This window comes from Ammodytes marinus (assembly GCF_949987685.1).
Source record: "Ammodytes marinus genome assembly, chromosome: 13".
Lineage (NCBI taxonomy): Eukaryota > Metazoa > Chordata > Actinopteri > Uranoscopiformes > Ammodytidae > Ammodytes > Ammodytes marinus.
The window spans coordinates 28,496,176-28,517,397 of record NC_137217.1 but is presented as its reverse complement, the minus strand read 5'-3'; the positions used below and the strand labels follow the sequence as shown (position 1 = coordinate 28,517,397).

Sequence of the window (21,222 nt, the reverse complement as noted above, 5' to 3'; positions counted from 1 at the left end):
TTTGCTCATCACATTACTTTTTACCACCTGTTAAGCAAAACCCATTCTTGTTTTATAGCTTTAATCGCACAAGGAAGTTCACTAATACATATCATGTTATGTTTAGACGCAGTATTTGAATAGGCTACTATCAGCCTCTTGTCATGCTGGTGAAGCTGCTCTGCAAAGGCATTGTACATTCAGAGCAAAACATCCACTTTTTTTTTCTTTATATATACACATTACTAAATCTTTAATGGATTTTTCTAGTTTGGGGAGAACTGCCTGACATAGTAAACACAACTCTTTTGAATGCTGTAGTCAGTTCTGGCCCTTAACGTACATTTTACTTTCATGAGGTGTCATCTCAGTCAAGGGTGTAGCCTCGGAAAAAATGTAAAAAGGCCCAGGTGTAAAGGGAACAAGGCGGGCGGGTGAGAAAAGGTTACGATAAAGTAGCTGATCTGGTTTGGGTGGTAAACTGACAAAGTGACAGGAGAGGTATGACAGGTATGAGGCGCTGATATGTGCCGTGCTGACAGTAATGTGCTCCCCTGTGTCCTTATCATAGCCAGTATATTAAAGGTCCTTATGCGGTAACACATGGCTTTTCTTGATTCATATCGCACTTTGAGAGGACACAGATAGAACAAAGAGATTCATACATGGTACGTCTACACTGTGTCCCTTCACGGCACTGATGTGTGTGATAACGAATGCCAAGTTACACACTAATGTTAAGAAGCATTCATTTGATTCTTTAGCTGACATGAGAAAATTCCGCTGCAATCAGGCAGAGCTGTCCGTCTAGGATATGCCATGATACCAGTATGATATAGTAGCTTCTGCTGACATGAGAGGTAGCTCAGTAAACGACCTGATTGTCTACATATTCCACACACACACACACACACACACACACACACACACACACACACACACAGACACAGACACAGTTAAAAGCGCTGGCTCACTACAGCTGGTCCAACTGGTCTGACCAGAGAATGGTTAGGAGGGAGGAGTGTCCAGAGGAGGCAGTGCATTGTTACAATCAGAACACAAGACATGAGCGGAAAGGTACCAACAGACAGGGGAGGAGAACAGGAACTGCACAAGGGAGCCAGGGCTCACAGAGTAAATGTGTCACTAGTTTCTTCAGTAATGAAGTTGGCTGATGGTCAAGTCCTTACTGCTGCACTGAAACACAACAGGATTATTTCACTCGTCAGCTCCTCTTTCACGACGTGATCGGACATTCGTCTACCTCAGCAGGTAAAGTGTGTGTGTGTGTGTGTGTGTGTGTGTGTGTGTGTGTGCGTGTGTGTGTGTGTGTGTGTGTGCGTGTGTGTACAAATGAAGTCCAATTATTTACTCTCTTGTTCTTTGTAATAAGAAAAGTTATACTCTGAGCTGCAGTGAATAGATGATGGTAAATGGTAAGATGGTAGAACTTATTTAGTTTTTAAATCCTTCAACAGAAACTTGTCAATGTTTAACTACACTTGAACCTGTTGCAAATGAGAAAATGCATTCTCTCCATTAAGAAGGAAATCCTCTAAAACCCTTATTGTTTGTCTCCTACTGTGAGTTAATGACTGACTTTGTAAGACGGAAGGGTATGATGGAATGTTTGCTGTGACATTTCAAAACAATGAGGCCCTGTCGCACACCAATGTCTCCCTTGGTTTGTTTAGGTTTGGCTTAACAGGTTTCGACCCATTAAGACAGCAGGATCATAAATACCCCATTTACTTTGACCTAGTTGGCACTTCCAGCTCTGCACTGTCCACTATAAAGACATGTTTGCTGAGGTTTTTACGTGCAGGAAAGCCTGTTAAACAAATACAGCAAATCATTATCAAGGCACCAAATGCATGTTGAGGTAATGCAAATAAAAAAAATCAATAGATAATATGTTTGATACAATAGAAATGTAAACAAAAGATTTGGAATTATTGCTTCATCATCGTGAAAGGGCAATGATGACTGTGCAGGTGAATTCCCAAAGCTGTTTGTTTCCTGCTCTGCTGGTTTATTGGAGCCGCTAAACTCATTCAAAGTTTACTTCTCAACAGCTCTGTTTTGGGAAAACTGTGAATCCGATTACAGCCGAGACTTCTACCTCCCAACATGAGCGACGACGGGGAGAGACGCAGGCCCCAACGGAGCTGGAGCCTCGGCCGCGGGGCCAGGCAGGCCCCCAACGTCAAGCCCAAACTGGATCAGAAAGAGAGGAGCAGCAAGAAGGAGAAGCCGGTCAAAGTGAGGAGGTCCAGGAGCAGTGACTCAGAGCGAGGCAGGAGGAGAGAGAGGGACCGGCCCCAGGGGGAGAGGAGGCGGCTGGGCAGGAGCGAGGAGAACCGCAGGCGAGACCGCCACGAGAGTGACCACCGGCGACGGGCCACGCAGCCAGTAGACGAGGTGGGGGACACAGAGTGCGCCGTGTGCTTCTGCTCCTACGACAACGTCTTCAAGACCCCCAAGCTGCTGGTTTGTGGGCACACCTTCTGCCTGGAGTGCCTGGCCCGCATCAACGTGTCCTCTCCAGAGCTCAAGACCCTCTGCTGCCCCGTGTGTCGAGAGCTCACCAACCTGCCCCACGGCCAGGACCTGCCCCGCCTGGGCAACAACAGGGACATCATAGGCAAACTGCCCCTGGACATGCAGAGGACACAGTCCGTCCGCTTCCAGCGCAGCAAGGGCAAACTGCTCCTGAAGAACCCTCCTGCCAGCAGCCAGGCCAGGCCTCACACCCTCACCCTGCCTAAGAAGAGCCATGGAGAGCAGGTGACGGCGGGGGGAGACGTTAACTTGAATGAGCTGGAGCAGGGGACCGTCCCAGCCACCATGGTGGACGTGGGCCGGCCTCCCAACAGGGTCAGAGGTCGAATGCGCAGGTGTTTCCGCTCGGACCAGTGCTACTACGCCGTGGTGGCCACCATCATTACCATCACTGTGTCTCTCATGTTAGTGGGGATCCTGGCCTTTGTGATCATTCCCAATGTGATGATCAACAGGCCTCCTTCCGGCAACCAAACAACACTCGTCTCCCCAGGACCCAGGCCCTAATCCCTGAAGGGAGGGAGAGGTGGACGGAGGGTGGACGGAGGGTGGACGGGCTGTGGAAATAAGACTAAAGTGAAGGGAGAGAATATCACACAAAACTCTTGTTGTGATCCTCAGTGATCCTTTTCATCCAGGTGAGTGATGGTGAAGATAAAAGTAAGCACTGGAACACGTACAGGCCGGTTTGCATTCAGCTCAGTGATGAAATGAAGGAGAACAAGGACAGCAACATTTTTTTCTGAACAAAGCACACACAGACTTAAAAGTTGCACGTGAAAAGAAAACTGGGCATCTTTTGCTATTGTGATAACTGTGAAGGCCAGAGATACTGTATCATGTAAACAAAGAAAAATAAACTGTCCATAATGAATAATAAGATGTAAATGGTGTAATGCACTAAACACTGTGAGGAAAAAGATTTGAGTATCTTTTGATTGTATCTGGCTAATTTTCATAGCCAGTTCAGGGTTTTCTATATAGTTCTTACAAATGTTGTACATTGTACCATTATGTACATAGCCACAGATGATTTTTATGTTTTTGTATATTCTTCCGGATGGAGTTTTTCCCTCCTTTTTTTTTGGTCATCAAATAAAGCATTATTTAATAAACTGACAGCTCATTGCTCAATATTTCCAAAGCACCAATAGAAATTTGGATGTATATTTTGCACAACATATTTAGTGAGAATTCCTGTCAATTTTCCTCACGCATGTCAAAGAGATTAGGTTTAGATGATACTGCATGGCTTCTTTAGACACCTGATACCCTCTACTGGTGTCAACAGAGCAGTTGACAGGCCTGGCTTGAATCGTTGAATGCCTACCTGGTCTACGAGCGGACAAACCTGTTTAACAGCATAGATGTATTTATGTTCACCTTCATTTTTTTTTACTGGCTTACCCAGAGCTGTAAGTTTTGATAATGACATGTTATCCCATAAGTAATGTGCCAGCCAAGTTGTGTTGGAAAGACCAAACGTGTGACAGGGAAATCACAGAAACCCACAACAAACTGAAGGAATTACATTAGGGATAATCAGGTTTTTTTGGCCTTTATGCAACATCGCAGTCTTCAGTAGCTGCTTTTAAACCTAAATGCAAGTTCCAAATAAATAGATAATCATTTGTCAAATAAATTAATATTTTTTTAAAGGAGTCTGTAAAACTGACAACCTCAAATACTGAAGAAAATATGTTTACTCTAGTACAATTTTTTTTGTGAAATATTGTAGAATTTGATGGCAATGGATACTTATTTAAATAAACCATCTCAGGTGGATCTTCTAACAACCCATAGATATCTGAAACCAAATGCCCCAACTAGACATTTACTTTTCTGTATTGAGGTTACAAACCAAAAAGGTTTGATCTTTCACTATACATTGTATCATGTCTTATTTTAATGTTAAACCAGTGATAGAGTCACTTTGAGATGTAACTACATGAACATGGTGTCTTAATTCATAATATTATTTAAAAAAGAAAAACGTCTGTTTACACAAAAGGGTGTGCCACACCTTCTTGGAATATGATATAACCTTATTTCCTCCTCAAAAGGAGACCATGTATTCCAGAAATGTCTTACATTTTTTTGACATGTTTTTAAATTGATGGCTATTGCTATTGCTTTACCACTATTGCCTAAAGACACGCCCACCTTAGCCCCCCTCCTGGACAATCGAGGCAAATATGGTCGGGTGGCCCAGAGCAGTAAAGACCCCCCTCCCTCCTCTAATCTCTAATGTGGGCTACTTCTTGCGCATATTACCTTTAGGCTGTACGCTATAGTGACTGCTTGGATAGGGGGGTACACTGGAAACCTGGAGGGCGGAGTTCTTAAATAAGAGAAAATCTGGTCTGTAGTGTGTTTTTATCGCCTTATATAGCCTATGGCTTCCACTCCCTCTGCCTCTGCCCTGACCGCTGTTCTCCGGTGTCGCGGGAAGATCTTGGCCAGGAATCCCCCGTCCAAGCGGCCTGCCACCTCCACCTACAGCCTGGGACTGGCCGGCGTAGTGGTGGTGCTCAACCCGCCAGCTGAACGCACGGCCCGGTCACAGCACCAGGCGTCAACGTGGGAGACTTTTCTCCAAGGAGAGCGAGTGGCCGTGGGCAGAAGACTGGCTGTGTCCTATCGGTCGCCCCGGGTGAACGGAAAAGCCCTCAGGGTCGAAGATTACAGTGATATTGACACATTGCGTCATCCAAAACTTTCGCAATCCCCCAGGAACGCACACTCAGATGTCCAACACGCGCTTGTTGTGCGTCAGCTGGTGCACAGACTGACATCCAACCTACCTGAAATAGATCATTTATTTCAAATGATTAAATACGAAACATATGCTGCTACACAAATATGTAAAACAGCATTTTTGGTTCAGGAAACTAGTGCGTTCCCAGCTGGCGTTTTGAAAGTGTCCATAGCGTCCCCACGTTTGATGGAACACGCAGGACGAATACCTTCATTCGTGTTATCTGGCTGGTCGACACTGAAACGCACCTGCTTATCCTTGACTTCACTGGTGTCACAATTCATGTTTTTGAGGCTGGGGGGGATATGTAGGTCCGGCATTAGCAGCAGCCCCTATGACGCGCCACAGCATCTGGATGAGAAAAACATCACAAGCAATGCCCTGCAGGTGAGAAGACCTCATTGGATACTTGTACAATGAGAACACATCATCGTCTGTGTGAATGTGTTATGAAATCTGTTTTTTTTTTCGTCCTCTTGCAGGCAAAGGGATACATCCAAAGTCCCGCTGAGCCAATCACCTCCAACAAAGACAACTCCGCCTCTGGACAAAGGATCACAGAGGACAGACCTGACTGAGTGTCCCAAGGCCTCAGTACCAACATATACACACTGTGATCTAACCTTATTTATTGATTTTTGTCTTGCCTTGGCTTGCACTAAACACAACTCACAGTTTGGCTTCGACCCAGCGGTATGAGAACACGACGGGTTGTTCTTAATAGCACTTTGTTTTTACCTCATAAAATGTAAGCAAACCCAGTAACAATAAATACCTGGGAAACACGAAACATGTGCGCACTGTCTGAAGTCACACATTTTTACTGAAAGTGCTCCTGGCCCCCTGGTGGAGAGTTTAAATACTTGCAGTGGGCTACATTTTATTTTTGGAGTTTATGTTTTGCACAAATGGTTATTTTTGCACTGTGGAATAAGATTGAATTAGTAAAAGTACATTTCACAAAATGGAAAATATGCAAATAAAGTCTGTGGTGGAATAAAGAAAAACATTGTATTTGTTCTGTCCACTTTTGTTTTGATTGAAGATGTTTTTTTTGGACAAAAATATTTAGCATCACAAACAAACAGTGCATGTAAGGTCACTATTAATGCAGCCTTTAAGCTTCAGTCACGTTTTGTAAAGTCATGAATGCTATCACAAAAAATAGTGTTGGAAGAAGTTATTCAGATATTTTTTGTAGCAGTACAACAGTCTAAAAATGCCATGCCTTCAAACAGTACAGTAGATGTATTATACCTTTGTTACTTAAAGGAACAAAGGTTAAAATAACTTACTCATTATGCAGCAGATTGGCATCTGTCACAATTATGTTATTGGCAGTAGCCTACACTTTTGTAGTACTTTGTATTCTCATTTTCTTTTGCTATACCTTATACCTCACCTCTTCATTACAAAGGGAAATAAGCAGCAGCACAAAGTGGAAATACTCAAATAACAGCTGTAAAGTTAAAGTAGGCTAGATAAGATAAGATATTCTTGTATTTGTCACACAACGGGGACATTTATATTCTTACAGCGAATGGGAAATTGCAGCAGTGTGGAAGGCATAATGAAATAAGTGGCTGATGTCTTTATTCATTTTTCGATTTATTGTATCAAAAATAAGAAGAAAATGCCTAATTTTCTTTTCAGCACTAAGCACTTTTGTCTTCTCTTTCTTATCTTAAATTTTTTTTTACTATAATTGCCTATGTTCATTTTAAGGTGCTATACAAATAAAGTTTACAATTATTATAATTAGGCTATTATGAAATAGAGATGAGATAGTCTGGCTATATGGCCAAAAAAGAGTGTTAGGTCTATTGCACGTGGGTTTGTCATCTGGTAGACAAAAGGAAACCATAAAACACATTTTAGAAATATATTCCCTTGATAACGAGAAAACATTCCGTGCATTTCTCTGCAGCTCAAGCATACAAAAGAACAAATGTTACACAAGCTGCATCTTCAATCAATTAAAATAAAATCCCACCCCCCTTTTTTTAAGCCTCCTTGTCTTGTTGTTACCATATGTGTGTGGGGGATGAAAGCAGAGCATGTAATAAACGCACATCACAGGCTGCTGTGATAATTAGCTCAACCGTCAAAGTGTGTGGTATCATATCTCAAGGTGACAGAAGGGGCGGGACTTCCCGTGACAGCAGCAACCTAGACCAGGAAGTCGTCGTGTTACTTTTTTTCTCCTGCTGCTGGCTCCTCCAGTCTTTTGAGGAAGCGAGACACTAACTAAGGGGCACGTCAAGTTGCATGTATTAGCCGTGGAAACTAGCCAGAGAAGAGTTGGTTTTTTCACACCTGTATTCTCGCCTCCTGTCGTTCAACTTTTGGCGGTTGTCAAGGAAGAAACGGCGGAGAGGAATGGCCACAAGAGGAAGAAGGAGAAGTGCGGTAATCCCACTGCCAGCGGTAAGGGCTAATTTCTACACGCTCCTCCTCGAGAGCTACAGTATTTTTTTTACAGCCTTTCGAGTATAAAATGGGCACAGAGAGGTTAGCGAGGTATAAACGCAGTGTTTGTTTATCTGTACGTCTTATTAACGGGACGTTTGGCTCATTTGGCGAAGCTGCCACAGGTGATAAGAGAGAAGAAAAAAATCGATCAGTTACACTTTGGTGAATCATCACTCCGGTTCACATGACACAACTTCCCACGAGACAGAAATCAACACAAACTTTCACTCTGTCGTATTCTTTGATTGTTGCTAACGTGTTACTTCCACTTTTCTTTGAAGTCACTTCCATTGCAATCTTTATTTCCTTAAAAGTACATTATGTTCTTATGGTTTCAGATGGAAGACAACATTGAAAGTTAAGGGATCGGTGTCGCAACTGTAGCTCCAAGATGAGTCCTGCCCTCCATTGTAATTCAGCTGTTTTTGCCGTCGCCTCCGCTGACACTCTATGGTGCAACTCTAGTGACTGCGCAGTGAGCCTACGAGGTGTGACTCCAGCTGTCTGGATCATGCGCTTGTGATGATAGACAGGCTGCCCTCCCCACCATATCCCATTCCTGTTGTTTGTCAAAACAAGGACACCTCTCTTAGGTCAGACCCTGTCCTCCTGAACCCACGCCCCCCTTCGCTTGACTTTAGTGGGCCATGCTCCGAAAGAAAGGCTCTGTCATTCTTTGCGGCGCGTTCCTTTTCATCACCTGGAACGCCATACTGGTGCTGCTGCTGTGGGGCCGGACCCCTGCGGGCCAGTCGGGACAGCCCGGCAGAGAGCACCGAGAGCTGGCCGCGGAGCCGACCAGCAGTGACGTGGTGGGGGATGTGCTCCGGATGGCGGACACCTTTGAGGCGGAGCTGGAGAGGCAGAAGGACATCCTGCTGGAGATCCAGAAGCACCAGTCTCTGTGGGACCCCAAGGCCCAGGCCAAAGGGAAGCTGGTCACCGCCCCCCGTCAGCCCGTCATCCCCATCCTGGTGATCGCCTGCAACAGGGTCACCGTGAAGCGCTGTCTGGACAAACTGCTGCAGCTGCGTCCCTCGGCAGAGCTGCACCCCATCATCGTGAGCCAGGACTGTGGACACGCGGAGACTGCCGAGGTGATCCGCTCCTACGGGGATCAGGTGACCCATCTGAAACAGCCCGACCTGTCCAATGTCGCTGTGCATCCGGGACACAAGAAGTTCCAGGGTTACTACAAGATCTCCAGACATTACCGCTGGGCTCTCAACCAAGTGTTCAAGACCCTGGGTCACTCCTCTGTTGTGATAGTGGAGGACGACCTGGAGGTAATCAAATCATCGATAAGTGGCAGTAAAGGTGGAGTCAGTGATTCCGGAGAGTGCTTGTTGTCAAAATAATTTTTTTGGTTAAAATAAAGTGTATATGTCTTCACGATTCGCTACCTGTCCGTACTGTGTCGGCACTGAAAAAAGAATCCATCATGCATTCAAAGCCTAGGCTCTGTAAACGGGCATGTCGCTACGGTGGGCCACTTTGTTTTACGTACCCTTTGTTTACATACCAGTTTACAGAGCCTAGGCTGTGTATTAACACCAGATTCTTTTCTCCCAGTACACACACAGTAAGAACAGGTAGCGGATAACAGATTTTCACTGATTTTTGACAAAGCGATTTTGGCAACAAGCATTCTCCAGAATCGTTGACTCCACCTGTTATTGTTTGCTTACAAAAAAAAACGTCAACTGACATGTAATCCTTCTCCCTCCCTAGGTGGCGCCAGACTTCTTTGAGTACTTCGGAGGCCTGCTGCCCGTCCTGAAATCAGACCCCAGTTTGTGGTGTGTTTCAGCCTGGAATGACAACGGCAGGGAAGGCTACGTGGATCCAAGCAAGTCCAACCTGCTCTACCGGACCGACTTCTTCCCCGGCCTGGGCTGGATGCTCCTCAAGGACGTGTGGGAAGAGCTGGAGCCCAAGTGGCCCGCTGCATTCTGGGACGACTGGATGCGTCAGCCGGAGCAGCGCCGCGACCGCTCCTGTATCCGCCCCGAGATCTCACGAACTCTAACCTTCGGCCGGCAAGGCGTGAGTCTGGGCCAGTTCTTTGACAAGTACCTGCGCTACATTAAACTGAATGCCGAATTTGTGCCTTTCACCAAGATAGACCTGAGCTACTTGAAGGAGGAGACGTACAGAGAGGAGTTTATGAAGGAAGCTTACAGTGCACCTGTGGTCACATACGAGGAGGTTAAGCAGGGGCAGCTGAAAGGACAAGGGCCCTTCCGCCTTCAATACTCCACTAAGGACAGTTTCAAAATGCTGGCCAAAAACCTGGGAATCATGGATGACTTGAAGTCTGGAGTCCCGCGGACAGGATACAGAGGGGTCGTCAGTTTCATCTCAAGAGGACGGAGAATCTACTTAGCCCCTCCTCCGGGATGGACCAAGTACGATGCCTCCTGGAGCTAGTCATCCACAACAAAGCCTATGTGTGCGGGAGCCTTTTTATTAATGTCAGCTGGAGAATGCATTGAAGACCAAATACTGATGTTTTCTCTTGGATTGAATGAAATGTACTCTTGTTATGTGTCCTTGATAATTCAGAATGGACTGTCCCTCTTTCTGGTGTGGGGTTTATTGCCAATACAACTCAGGTCTTTTTTCATTGTTCCAAAACAGTTTCTTACAGCGTTAAGACAGCCTAAAACAGTGTGTTAGAGATAATACTGCTGTTATTCACCAGATGTCTATTTTTGTATAATGCTCATTTTTCCCATGGCATTTCCTTGAATGCATCCAATGCAATACACAGTTTGCCGCTATTGTTTAAATTATTTGCAGTTTGTGGTAACCAATGTGATCTGTTTATGTCTGAAAACATAATCTGTGGTATGGTTGCTTCTGGTGGTGTTGACTGGTCATGACTGCAGTATAATCTGTCATTTGACTCTGTGTTTATGTCTTCTATGAAAATCGGTTCTTCCTACTCTCATTTTCATGTCAAAAAATGTTTGTTTAATGACTCTCCAATGTAGTTGTTCTTGCAGGTGTGTCACCTTGCAAACTGCAACATGTGTGATTGTATATTTTTGGAATAAAAAACAATACACATTATTGCTTTTCAATGAGTTGCTTACTTACCTTAGCTTTACAGAAGGGATACAATGTTCTCACTTCATATTATTTTATGCATTCCAGTTTTACCAGTCTCAATTGTCTGCTTTAGTAAATTCCTTACAAACTGAATCTGTGCAACTTAAAGCTCCCATATTATACACTTTTCGGTTCTATTATAGACCATATTATATGGTCTTAGTGGTCCCTAATACGGTTTTCTTTAATTGTTTGCTGAAAAAAACTTTCAGATAATTTATTGTACTATGCTGATGTTCAGCTAATCTCACAATGGCCTATTTTTTAAAAAAGAGCTGCAGCTCCCCTCGTAAATATACAATCTTTGAGCTCCCCCCGCCCCCTGTCCGGAAGTGAAGCCAGATACGCCTCGCCCTCTGTCTGTCAGGGCCGTGGACCAATAAGAAATAGGGGTGTGGGCTGCACAGTGGAAGCTTCTGGCTTTCCAGTTTGTGAGGTCAGAAAAGGGGAGAATTCTGACTGGAGTATATTGGGTGGGGGAGGGGTGGTGGTTTCAGAAAGGGGGAGAGTGAGAAAAGGAGAGTGTTATTTTTTTTTATATTTTGGCAGTCTCTAGGCACACCGTGGACCCATGGATATGTTAGAACACATTGAAAAAGTGCATTTAGCATAATATGGGACCTTTAACATGATTGAAACCCACAGAACATTATTTTAAATTTTAGAAGACGTCCCAAATTTTCCACACAAAATATGTAAGGCTGAATTTTGGTGAGCTAATTTTAAAAATGTAGCTTTAAAAATATAAAGATGTTGGTTTGTGTATCCATATAGCTACAATTAAGGGTTGGAACAACCAGATGCAATACATGAAACTGTCCACAATGTGGAATGAGACGATTTTAATGCGACATACAGAAAACGATATGGGAAAACTAGTGCTAAAAATGAGCTGTACAAGTTAAAACTACTGGCCCATAACAGGAAATGGGTTGTGACATGCATCGTATAGCATTCTCTCAAAATAACATTGTTTATGGTCTCATGAGTAATAGCAAATATATGACTTGATACTTGGAAAATCAAAGGAAGTTCAACTTAACGTTTTGTGCATTTAATAGTGAGTTTATTCCTTATAAAAAAGCCTGCAAAGTAATTAAAAATAAAATGCATTGGGACTTTTTAATATAATAGAAATAATGACTATCAAAAAAAAACAATAAACTTTTACAATATTTAAATCTCCGTTTTTTCAATCTTTCTTTACTATTGACCGGATCATATTTGTTGATAGATAGCTAGCGATAAATACAAATAAAATTATATAAAATATCTGTGACGGGTTTGGTTTTGTCTACGGCAGCCGCCCAGGGCCAAACGTTGTAGCACCTAGCGCGTCCACACTTCTCTGTTTACTTCAGATGCAATGATGATGTGAGACCGAGACCGTTAGCTAGCTAGCCTAGCTAAAGTAATGAAGAAAAGTCAGATATGGTAAGAGGTGGAGGTAGAAACACACGCGATGGGGGGGACATGGTGATGGGCCTCCTCTGCACTTTTCCTCTCATAAAAGCTTTTTGTTTTCACTCGTTTGCTGTAACGCGACCGTTACCTTCTCACTGAAGGCGCTAACCTGTTAGCTTCCGAGGCTGCAGGCGAGACAGCTAGCTTCAGTGGACTCTCGGTGATTTGATATGGCAGATTTATTATCACTAAATGAAGCCTACTGAATATACTGTATAGCTGCGTACATGACGAGGTGTGTAGGCTAATTAGCCACAAAGCAACCGTAACTAACGCTGCTGCTAGCGGAGCTGTCTGGCCTGGAATGGAGCCAGGTGACTTGCGAGAGAGTCCCGCCGGGTCTGGGGAGTCGGACACGGGGGAGTGGAGGGAGGATGGTCCCGGTGGAGGCGAGGAGGAGATGAAAGCTGCCGAAACTAATGACAGCGCAGTAGTGACGGCGCTCAGGGACACCTGCGAGGAAGAAGGCCAAAGTGAAAAACCAAACAGTGTGGGAGAGCAGTTACACAGTCCCTACGAAGAGGAACTGGACCCCAGGATCCAGGTATGATACTCTGATGGTTGTTTACCATGTTTTGGTCATGTAACCTTCATTGAGATAGGATGATATGTCACCCAGTCGGGTTGTCATTGCTAACACTATCTGGGTGGGTAACTTTGGTTTGCTTTTTTGGTTCAGGCTAAGGGAGAGGGAGGCTTATCGTACAGTGTGTCTCTGTGTGATGTGTGTATCTATTTGTTGGATTCTTGTGTGTGTGTGTGTGTGTGTGTGTGTAACTGTTTGGACCTGTTTGTACCTGTTTTTTGTGTGTGGTGTGTGCAATGACTGGTTTTTGTCTATGGTGGACACAAACATTTTCATTGAAAATCCTACTTTTTAGTTAACATTTGATTATTATTTGCTACAAAAGTATCTATCTATCTATCTATCTATCTATCTATCTATCTATCTATCTATCTATCTATCTATCTATCTATCTACACTTGATATTATAGTGTCTTGTGGTAATTACTGTAATCTGCTCAAATCCGGTTTCAGATAAAAAGTGATTTCTCGTCAGTTGACACACACATTTGCACCAACATGCCCATTGCGCCATAGTTGCATACCTGTGGTTTACATTTCAAATTCATTCCAGCCTCAGCTTGGGCCTCTCTTGTATTAGCATTATAATCAAACAATTGCTATTGTCTGTGCTATTGTTATTACCTTTAAATGCAATCATAATATTGTAGATATATTACAAACTTAGGCTCGTTTTACTCAGACTGTGTTTGAAGAATATCCCTTTTATTTTTGTATGGATGTCAACAAGGGCCTAAAGAAATGCATTATTGTTCCCACAGGAAGAGTTGGAGCATCTCAATGAAGCCAGTGCCGAAATCAACAGGCTAGAACTGCAGTTGGATGTAAGTGAAAATACGCTTTCCACCCAATAAGATGCATTTGTTCTGTCACACCAAATAAAACTGAAAAATATGCAGGAACAGATTGAATTAAAAACCCTTTGATTTTGACAAAAGAAAACTCATGAGAGTGTGGAAAGAAAAAATTTCCCTACCACCCTGGGAATGTCTTGAGAGACTCTCTGTTGTTTAATATTTCAGTGGTCTACCCAGAAGGTTCTAATCAATATGATAATTTACTTTCCACTATCTCTAAGCATACGGTCTGGGGAAAGTCCTCTTTAAAAATGGAAAATGTATTTATGCTGATGGGTTGGACGCTCACTTGCAGCCATTACTCCTGCGTGAAATCCGATCAGTCATTCCATTATACAGGTAAATCTAATCCTGTCCTTTTTTTATGCATTGTTCCAAAACCAGGATGCCAGATCAGGGTACCGGAAGATCCTCACAGAGTCTGCCAGGAAGCTGAATGCTCAGAGCTCTCAGCTTGGTGGCTGCATAGAGAAAGCAAGACCCTACTATGAAGCAAGACGTCTTGCCAAAGAGGTACACCCAAACAATATGTGTTTCTTGAAATGTGATGTCCCTCACTTGCTCAAAATAGTGTTGTTTAGAAGAGAAAAAGGAGTATATAACATTTGTCAGACATACAGGTTACTAGACTGAGAGTTGAGAGCTTACAATACTTGAGTGAATTAAGTGCCTTGACACTTGGTTGCTACCTGTATGTACAGTTTGGACAAACAGCAAAACCTCACTCCATGGCTGGGCGATATGGGCTAAAAATAATATCTCAGTTTAGATAACACAATATACTGCTCCGGGAAAAAATTAAGAGACTAGTCTGGATTTTTCTTAAATCTTCATCTCTACATAACTCGTTGAAAATGCTCTTAATGACAAAAAATGTAATGGAATTTGGTAGAAATGTTGTCTGTAGCTTATAATATAAAACCAAAATGTTTATTCTACTCAAACATATGCCTAAAACGAGAGACACTGAACATTTGGAGTGGTCTCTTAATTTCAAGTCTCCTCTAGAGCACATCATAAATTCTCAATTTACCCTTTTTTATGCATAACATCACACAAGTTATGGGATTTTAATAGTCTGTAAAATGTTTCTGTGTGAACAATACATTACATGAAACAACATCTTGTTTAAACTCATTTCTGTTTTCTATTGGAATAATTTCAATCTTGCAAATGACAAAGGTTTTGCACATACTTTATTGTTTGTTCTACTCTATCAGGCCATAGCCAAACTACACCCATACAATGGATCCAGCGCTATTTTTCTCTGTGAAGAAATTTGTCCTTTTCCATTTTCTTCACAAGTGGCACGCTCTACAGGAGTAGCTGCCAAGATACACTGTAGCAAACATTTTGGAACTGATTCTTCAGACAGCATTGCTCCACACATGTAGTGTTACTGCAAATGCATTACGGACTGCACTGAAAGGGGGTTCATAGTCGTTTTTCAGTGTGCATAATCCTTTCTAATCTCCTAAACAGTGTTATTTACCTATGCCAAGTAACATAGACACTATTTTAAACATCACCACTACTATATATTACAGTTATTTCAGTTTTCAACATCTCAGAGTAAATCTAAGCAGGGTAGGGAACTCATTTGATGTGCACGTGAGATTAATTCTAATGCCAGTTGAACTGCAATCCCGTCTTAATTGGATGTAAACCCTAAACACAATCTGGACACAAGATGCTTTTGTTCCTACAGGAGCGCTAGCTGTGTCCGGTTTGCCTCATGCTGAACAGGCAGATAATATAAAGATAAGAATAAAGATTTAAATGAAAGCCTACTGATTATTGTTGTCCTTCTTACCTGACGTATTTGTACATTTATTGGCCTGATGGACTTTATTTCATCAAACTTTAATAATTTAAAGGTTGAATCAGAGATTCTAGAGAACACTTTTTGTTGAAATCAGTGAATATCCTCTCACGATCCACTACCTGTATGTTCTGTGTGTGCGCTGCATAAAAAAAAAGTCAGTGTTAATACACAGCCTAAGCTCTGTAAACTGATATACAAAGGGTATGTATACAAAGGGGCCCACCGTAGCTACCAAAAATGCCTGTTTACAGAGTCTGTGTATTATTAATGTTTGTTTGTTTTCAGCGTGCACACACTATGGACAGTGATTGGCTGATTGTGAGGAGATATTTATTTTTATTTATTTTTAAAGAGGCAAAAAACATTTTCCAGAATTGCCAACACAATAAAATAATAATAAAACTATTATTTACAAATATATCATCTTCTCCTTCTGTAGGCTGAAACAGTTGTGTGTGCTTCCTTTAGGCCCAGCAGGAGACCCAGAAGGCAGCGTTGAGCTATGAGAGAGCGGTGTCTATGCACACAGCAGCCAGGGAGATGGTCTATGTGGCAGAGCAGGGCCTCATGGCTGATGGAAAGAACACCCTGGACCCCACCTGGCAGGAGATGCTCAACCACGCTACCTCCAAGGTAACGCAAAGCAGAAGGTACACATGCTATAAAACAATTAGATGAAAGGAAACCAGGCCTGGCTTGCGTGGGTCATGTATTATTTATTTATTTATTCATTCATTCATTCATTCATTAAGCAAGTTAAAAAATACAAGCACAACATTCAACTTATAAGCAATACAAAGAAAAACAAAAGGGATCTTCAGGAACATATATGCAACAAATAAACAACTCAAATAATAATGTTCCTGTTCAAAAATGGTTAAGAAGAAGTTAAAAACTACCTGGTCATATTAATCATAAAAAATAAAAGTTAAATTTACAGCCACAAAAAACGGACACAGAAAGAGGATGAAAATCAATGCAGTATGACCGGAGATATCTTTAATTTATTTTCATCCCACACGTTCCTCTTCCTTGTCAAAACTTACCGCCTACATTACCCACAATGCAACTCAACCACTGACAGTCGGAGATTCAAGTGTGTTTTTTCATTGGCCACTTACATATCCTTGATCTTTTTCTCGTATGCACTGATACTCCCCAAGACCTGCAAACAGACTTTTTGATGAGTAATATTGATGGAGTTCCCCTTTAACTTCAACTGTGTGAGAGAGAGGTGACATGGAACTAAGAAGTCTGACTCACTGTTCAAACATCAGTGGAGTCAATAAATACTTATCAACCACTTCGCCTCGGCTTTGTGTGTGTGTGTGTGTGTGTGTGTGTGTGTATTAACCCCTGCTCTCGTGTCTTTCACAGGTGAACGAAGCAGAGGAGGAGCGGCTCCGTAGCGAGAGGGAGCACATGCGCGTGACACACGCCTGCCAGGAGGCTGAAGCTCGGGTTCAGATGCTGCAGAAGTCCCTCAAAAGGACCATCGTCAAATCCAAACCTTACTTTGAGCTCAAGGCCCAGTTCAACCACATACTGGAGGTAATGCAGACACACTGAGCCCAGAAATACATCTTCTTTGGGGAAACCTAAAGCACATAATGGGTGGTCCGTGCAGTATACATAACAAACACTCAGCTCTGTTTGTGTAATTGTTAATATGCTGCTGGGTTATTGATAAATACTGTAAAATATTCTGTATCGTATGGATTTTTTTTTTTTTACTAGAGGCCAATTGTAGGTCATGGCGTTAAAAAAAAATCAATGTTGAAATGGATGCTTGTGTTGCTTGGTTGCCCCTCTGTGTGACTCCAGGAGAACAAGTCCAAAGTGATGCAGCTGGAGCAGCACGTTGCCAAGGTGAAGGCCCGCTACTCCATCGCCCTGCGCAACCTGGAGCAGATCAGCGAGCAGATCCACGCTCAGAGGGGCAGCAGGGACCAGGCCGAGGGAGGCTGCACCACCGTCTGCCACGGCCGCAGTCCTCCGGTGGGGGCCGAGGCAGAGGTGGACAGCGAGGGCGCGGCGGCCTGCAGCAGTAGCTCCGTTGGGGGGTTGACATCGTCGGTGGCGGCGGGGATGGTTGGAGCGGTTCGAGCGGACGCAACCATCGACCTGCTGGAGAAATACAAGGAGAATGAGAAGGAGAGGGAGAGAGACAGGGAGAGAGCAGGGTCCGATTCCCTCTCCGTCTTCAGCCTGCAGACCATCGCTTCCGACCTGGAGAAATACGACTCCATCGAGCACCTGGGGGACCTGAGCGACGTGGGCAGTGTGACGGGGGACGAGGGGGAGAGGGAGAAGGGCGCGGTGGTGGGGGCTGTAGTGATGGAGAGGAGAGAGAGGCTCATGATGGAAGCCGCCGCCAAAGAGCGCCAGCAGCAGTTCTACAAGCAGCACCACCGCAGCTTCAGTTTGTGAGGCTGTCGTGAGATGTAACACGCTATAAACATTGCAAAACAATATTAAAATGTGAGTTATTTAAAAAAAAAAAAAAAAAAAAAAGGGACAAATTCGGGTGATCATCCCCTTCCAAACAGGTACCAACCAAAGTATAAGACGGTGAGTTAGCCACAAATGTAAAAACTGGAATGATGCTGCTGTAAGTGTAATACTTGGTGTAAATAAGCACACTGTACTGTACGTTGACTGACATTATTTTAGAGCTGAAACTGATCCTTAGGTAACATTGCGCGGGGAGGTTAGAACACTAGTGGAATCTAAAGAGCGTTCAACCCTCCAGGACATTTAACCTGTATATATATATCCGCTCCCTGTGAGGGATTCTTCTGGGTAGAATTTGTTCCTTGAGCATGGAGGAACATCAAAAGAAAGATCAAAAAGCCCCGTTTCAAAAGGCACTTATTTTCCCAGGCTAATCCTTGGATCTAATTGGACGAGACAGGTTGAATACAAAGCCCTCCGTTTGTTTGCCCTCCAGTCGCGTCGAGTCTTATCAGCGAATGCTTCAAGGTAGAGAGGGGCGGCGGGTAGGCTCTCTCTCTGCACTCACATCCACCCCCATCCAAGTTAGTGTGTCAGAGGGGAAAATATGACAAAAAGCGTTCTCTGTTGGTGCAGAGTGAAAGCATGTTTGAATGCACATTTCATATATTTATTTCCAGTAACATGCTGCAAGTAGTGCTTCGTTATGTTTGGCAGGAGGGGAATGCGTTTTTTGAAAATTCCCCTGAAATGATGAATGACGCAGTCTGACGACTATAAATCCCCGTATGACTCTTTTCCACTCCGACAGCATGCACTTCGAGTTGGCTATTTAAACTGACATTAAAGACATGTATTCAGAGCTATATGCTGAAAAGAAACACTGACACCCTGGAAGCTAAGATAATGACCCTCAGCCAGGCACTATTTATGTCATTAAAAAAGCTTTGTTCCAAATGTTTATGATTTGGATATTGTTTACATTTGTTAAAGTGGAATTTATTTTGCAGCAAATATTTTCTCCTCCTCCGTTTGTTTCCTTTTTTAAACACGTTTTTCCCTTGTTGTAGTCTGAGGTGTGCCTTGACGCAAAACAAGTAACACATTTTATAGCAGTAGATCTACTTAACTCCTCTGTTTCGAACCATTTAAGGAACTAGTGTGCGCCCTTTGATGGTTTAAAAAAAAAAAACGTTTTAATAATCGGAGTCATTCGTACACCGTTTCCAATGAGTTATTTTTTTTTCTCTGCATTTTTTTCTTTTATGCTATTGTACTTTGATTGTCAAAGTGTAAGATGCAAACCAACAAAGTCAAGAAATGACTTGTAAAAGTATGTAATTATTACAAAGCTGGATAACATTGACATGTACAGTTACATGTGTTGCTGACTTGAGTATTTTTGTCAGGTTGTTGTTGTACAGATGTCGATGGAGACCCACACAGGTTGTCGTCTTATGTATGTAAGTCATTATTGTCACAGTTTACCTGGAACACCTCAACTTCACTTATGTCTTAAACCTTAGGCGTCACCCTTTTAATGGCATTTGTGAATTATTCATAAATGTCACTCACTGTTTTCCAACTTATGCACTGTCATACCTATAACCAATAAACCAGATCATACTTATCGGGCTTTTGCGGTTCCCATCTTTCCCTATTTGATTTGTATTGTGTAGTAAATGTGTGTGTCAAGAGGCAGACTAGGATGTGATGTTAATGTGCTGTTTTGCAGATACAGGAAGAGGGATGGTGAGAGACTGAAGGAGAGGTTATGTCTTTCCCAGCCTTCCTTCAATTATTCAGCAGAAGTATAAATATGAAGCAGCATGCTGATCTCAGAATAGACGGCAGGAGAGAGGAGCAGAGGAGAACGCTGGGGCGGACACAAAATGGGAGTCGTTGGGGCCTTGATTTAATAGATGACCAGTGTTGTAGAAATGACTGACTGCTGCTTCGTTGACTTAATTCCAAAGGGATTTAGAAAAAAAGGGGGGCTTAAAGTAGTCGCTTAATACCACGGCGCCATATCTGCACCTCCATCCGTGTCTAGTCTCCCTGTCGTGAGATAATTATTCACAGTGAGATACAGCCACTATCGTAAACCCCAAAGCCTGCTCGTAAGAATTATACTGATATTTTGCGTTAGTGGGCCCCAGCCCTTAGCGTGTTTCATCTCGGGAGGGAGGAGGGGAGGAGGGAGGGGGGATCAGACAAACGCGTGAGAGGGACTGTTACGCACGGTGCGTCTCCATCATGACGTCGTGAACTAGCTCAAGATCGTAGAGGGAGAGAGAGAGAGAGAGGTAGAAAAAAAGGAGGGGTGTGTGGTGAATCGGTGTTTCGTCGTTTATGTGGATGCGTTTGTATATAGTGCATGTATATTTTTTTGTATGGATTTTTTCTCATTTCTTACCTTTGCCATGCGTAACTGCAATACACGGAACGAACCCGAATAAGATACGTTTCGGTTTTTTGTAACGTCCTGTTTACGAACGGAGAAGCTTGCACATTTACAGCCATATTACCGTAATACAGCCATAAGAAACCGAATCGTTGCAAAGAAGATGCATATTCCTACCAAATAATCCGACACTGGGCTTTCCCTGACGGGTCCCATCCGGAGGACGCACTGTTATCTGGACCGAGCGCATCCAAACTATAGTAAGTACACATGCTACCAATTTGCTTCAAGGGGGGCTAGATGCTACTATTACTGTGGGTCGCTATGTTGGACTACATTAATCCAGAAAACGCTCATTTTTGCCGTGTAGATAGGCTTATAGACGTATTGCTTGCCACATCGGCTCTTCATTTTGTATGCAAAGGCCATACATTTTCGCTATATGCACAGGCCAGATTTGTTTTGAGTCCCTTCCTACATGGAGCCCATCTCCATCATGTCTGCCTTATACCTTTGCATGCAGAATCACAGGAGAGCAAGATGAGAATTGACAAATTTTTGCCAACACGCAGCTAGTTTAAGCAGGTGACATGTTTTTTTTGCTTTCTGGACGCAACATTTGACAACCCAGCCAAATACGATTAACTACACGGGCTTGTGTTAATATGGTCGGCCTTCCCCTTCCTCTTAATACCGGCCATCACGGATTCCCTTGTCAACAGCCGACAAGTAACTACCGACAGTATA

At 43.3% G+C, this 21,222-nt stretch overlaps 4 protein-coding genes across 4 annotated transcripts; all 4 read left to right on the top strand.

The window, feature by feature from the left end:
• The first annotated feature begins 1,066 nt into the window (after positions 1–1,066).
• rnf183 (ring finger protein 183) lies at positions 1,067–3,649 on the top strand. Its single transcript, XM_080038930.1, has 2 exons — positions 1,067–1,251; positions 2,055–3,649. Exon 2 carries the CDS (start codon positions 2,110–2,112, stop codon positions 3,046–3,048), a length of 939 nt encoding a protein of 312 aa, XP_079895056.1. The 5' UTR covers positions 1,067–1,251; positions 2,055–2,109; the 3' UTR covers positions 3,049–3,649.
• Positions 3,650–4,863: 1,214 nt separating this feature from the next.
• Positions 4,864–6,199, top strand: LOC307259964 (uncharacterized protein). Its single transcript, XM_080040059.1, has 2 exons — positions 4,864–5,686; positions 5,782–6,199. Exons 1-2 carry the CDS (start codon positions 4,937–4,939, stop codon positions 5,875–5,877), a joined length of 846 nt encoding a protein of 281 aa, XP_079896185.1. The 5' UTR covers positions 4,864–4,936; the 3' UTR covers positions 5,878–6,199.
• A 1,155-nt stretch (positions 6,200–7,354) lies between these two features.
• On the top strand, positions 7,355–10,829 carry mgat1a (alpha-1,3-mannosyl-glycoprotein 2-beta-N-acetylglucosaminyltransferase a). Its single transcript, XM_080040070.1, has 3 exons — positions 7,355–7,726; positions 8,110–9,057; positions 9,503–10,829. Exons 2-3 carry the CDS (start codon positions 8,419–8,421, stop codon positions 10,199–10,201), a joined length of 1,338 nt encoding a protein of 445 aa, XP_079896196.1. The 5' UTR covers positions 7,355–7,726; positions 8,110–8,418; the 3' UTR covers positions 10,202–10,829.
• Positions 10,830–12,265: 1,436 nt separating this feature from the next.
• On the top strand, positions 12,266–19,684 carry sh3bp5la (SH3-binding domain protein 5-like, a). Its single transcript, XM_080039219.1, has 6 exons — positions 12,266–12,893; positions 13,697–13,759; positions 14,177–14,305; positions 16,086–16,250; positions 16,995–17,168; positions 17,442–19,684. Exons 1-6 carry the CDS (start codon positions 12,654–12,656, stop codon positions 18,045–18,047), a joined length of 1,377 nt encoding a protein of 458 aa, XP_079895345.1. The 5' UTR covers positions 12,266–12,653; the 3' UTR covers positions 18,048–19,684.
• Positions 19,685–21,222: the final 1,538 nt, after the last annotated feature.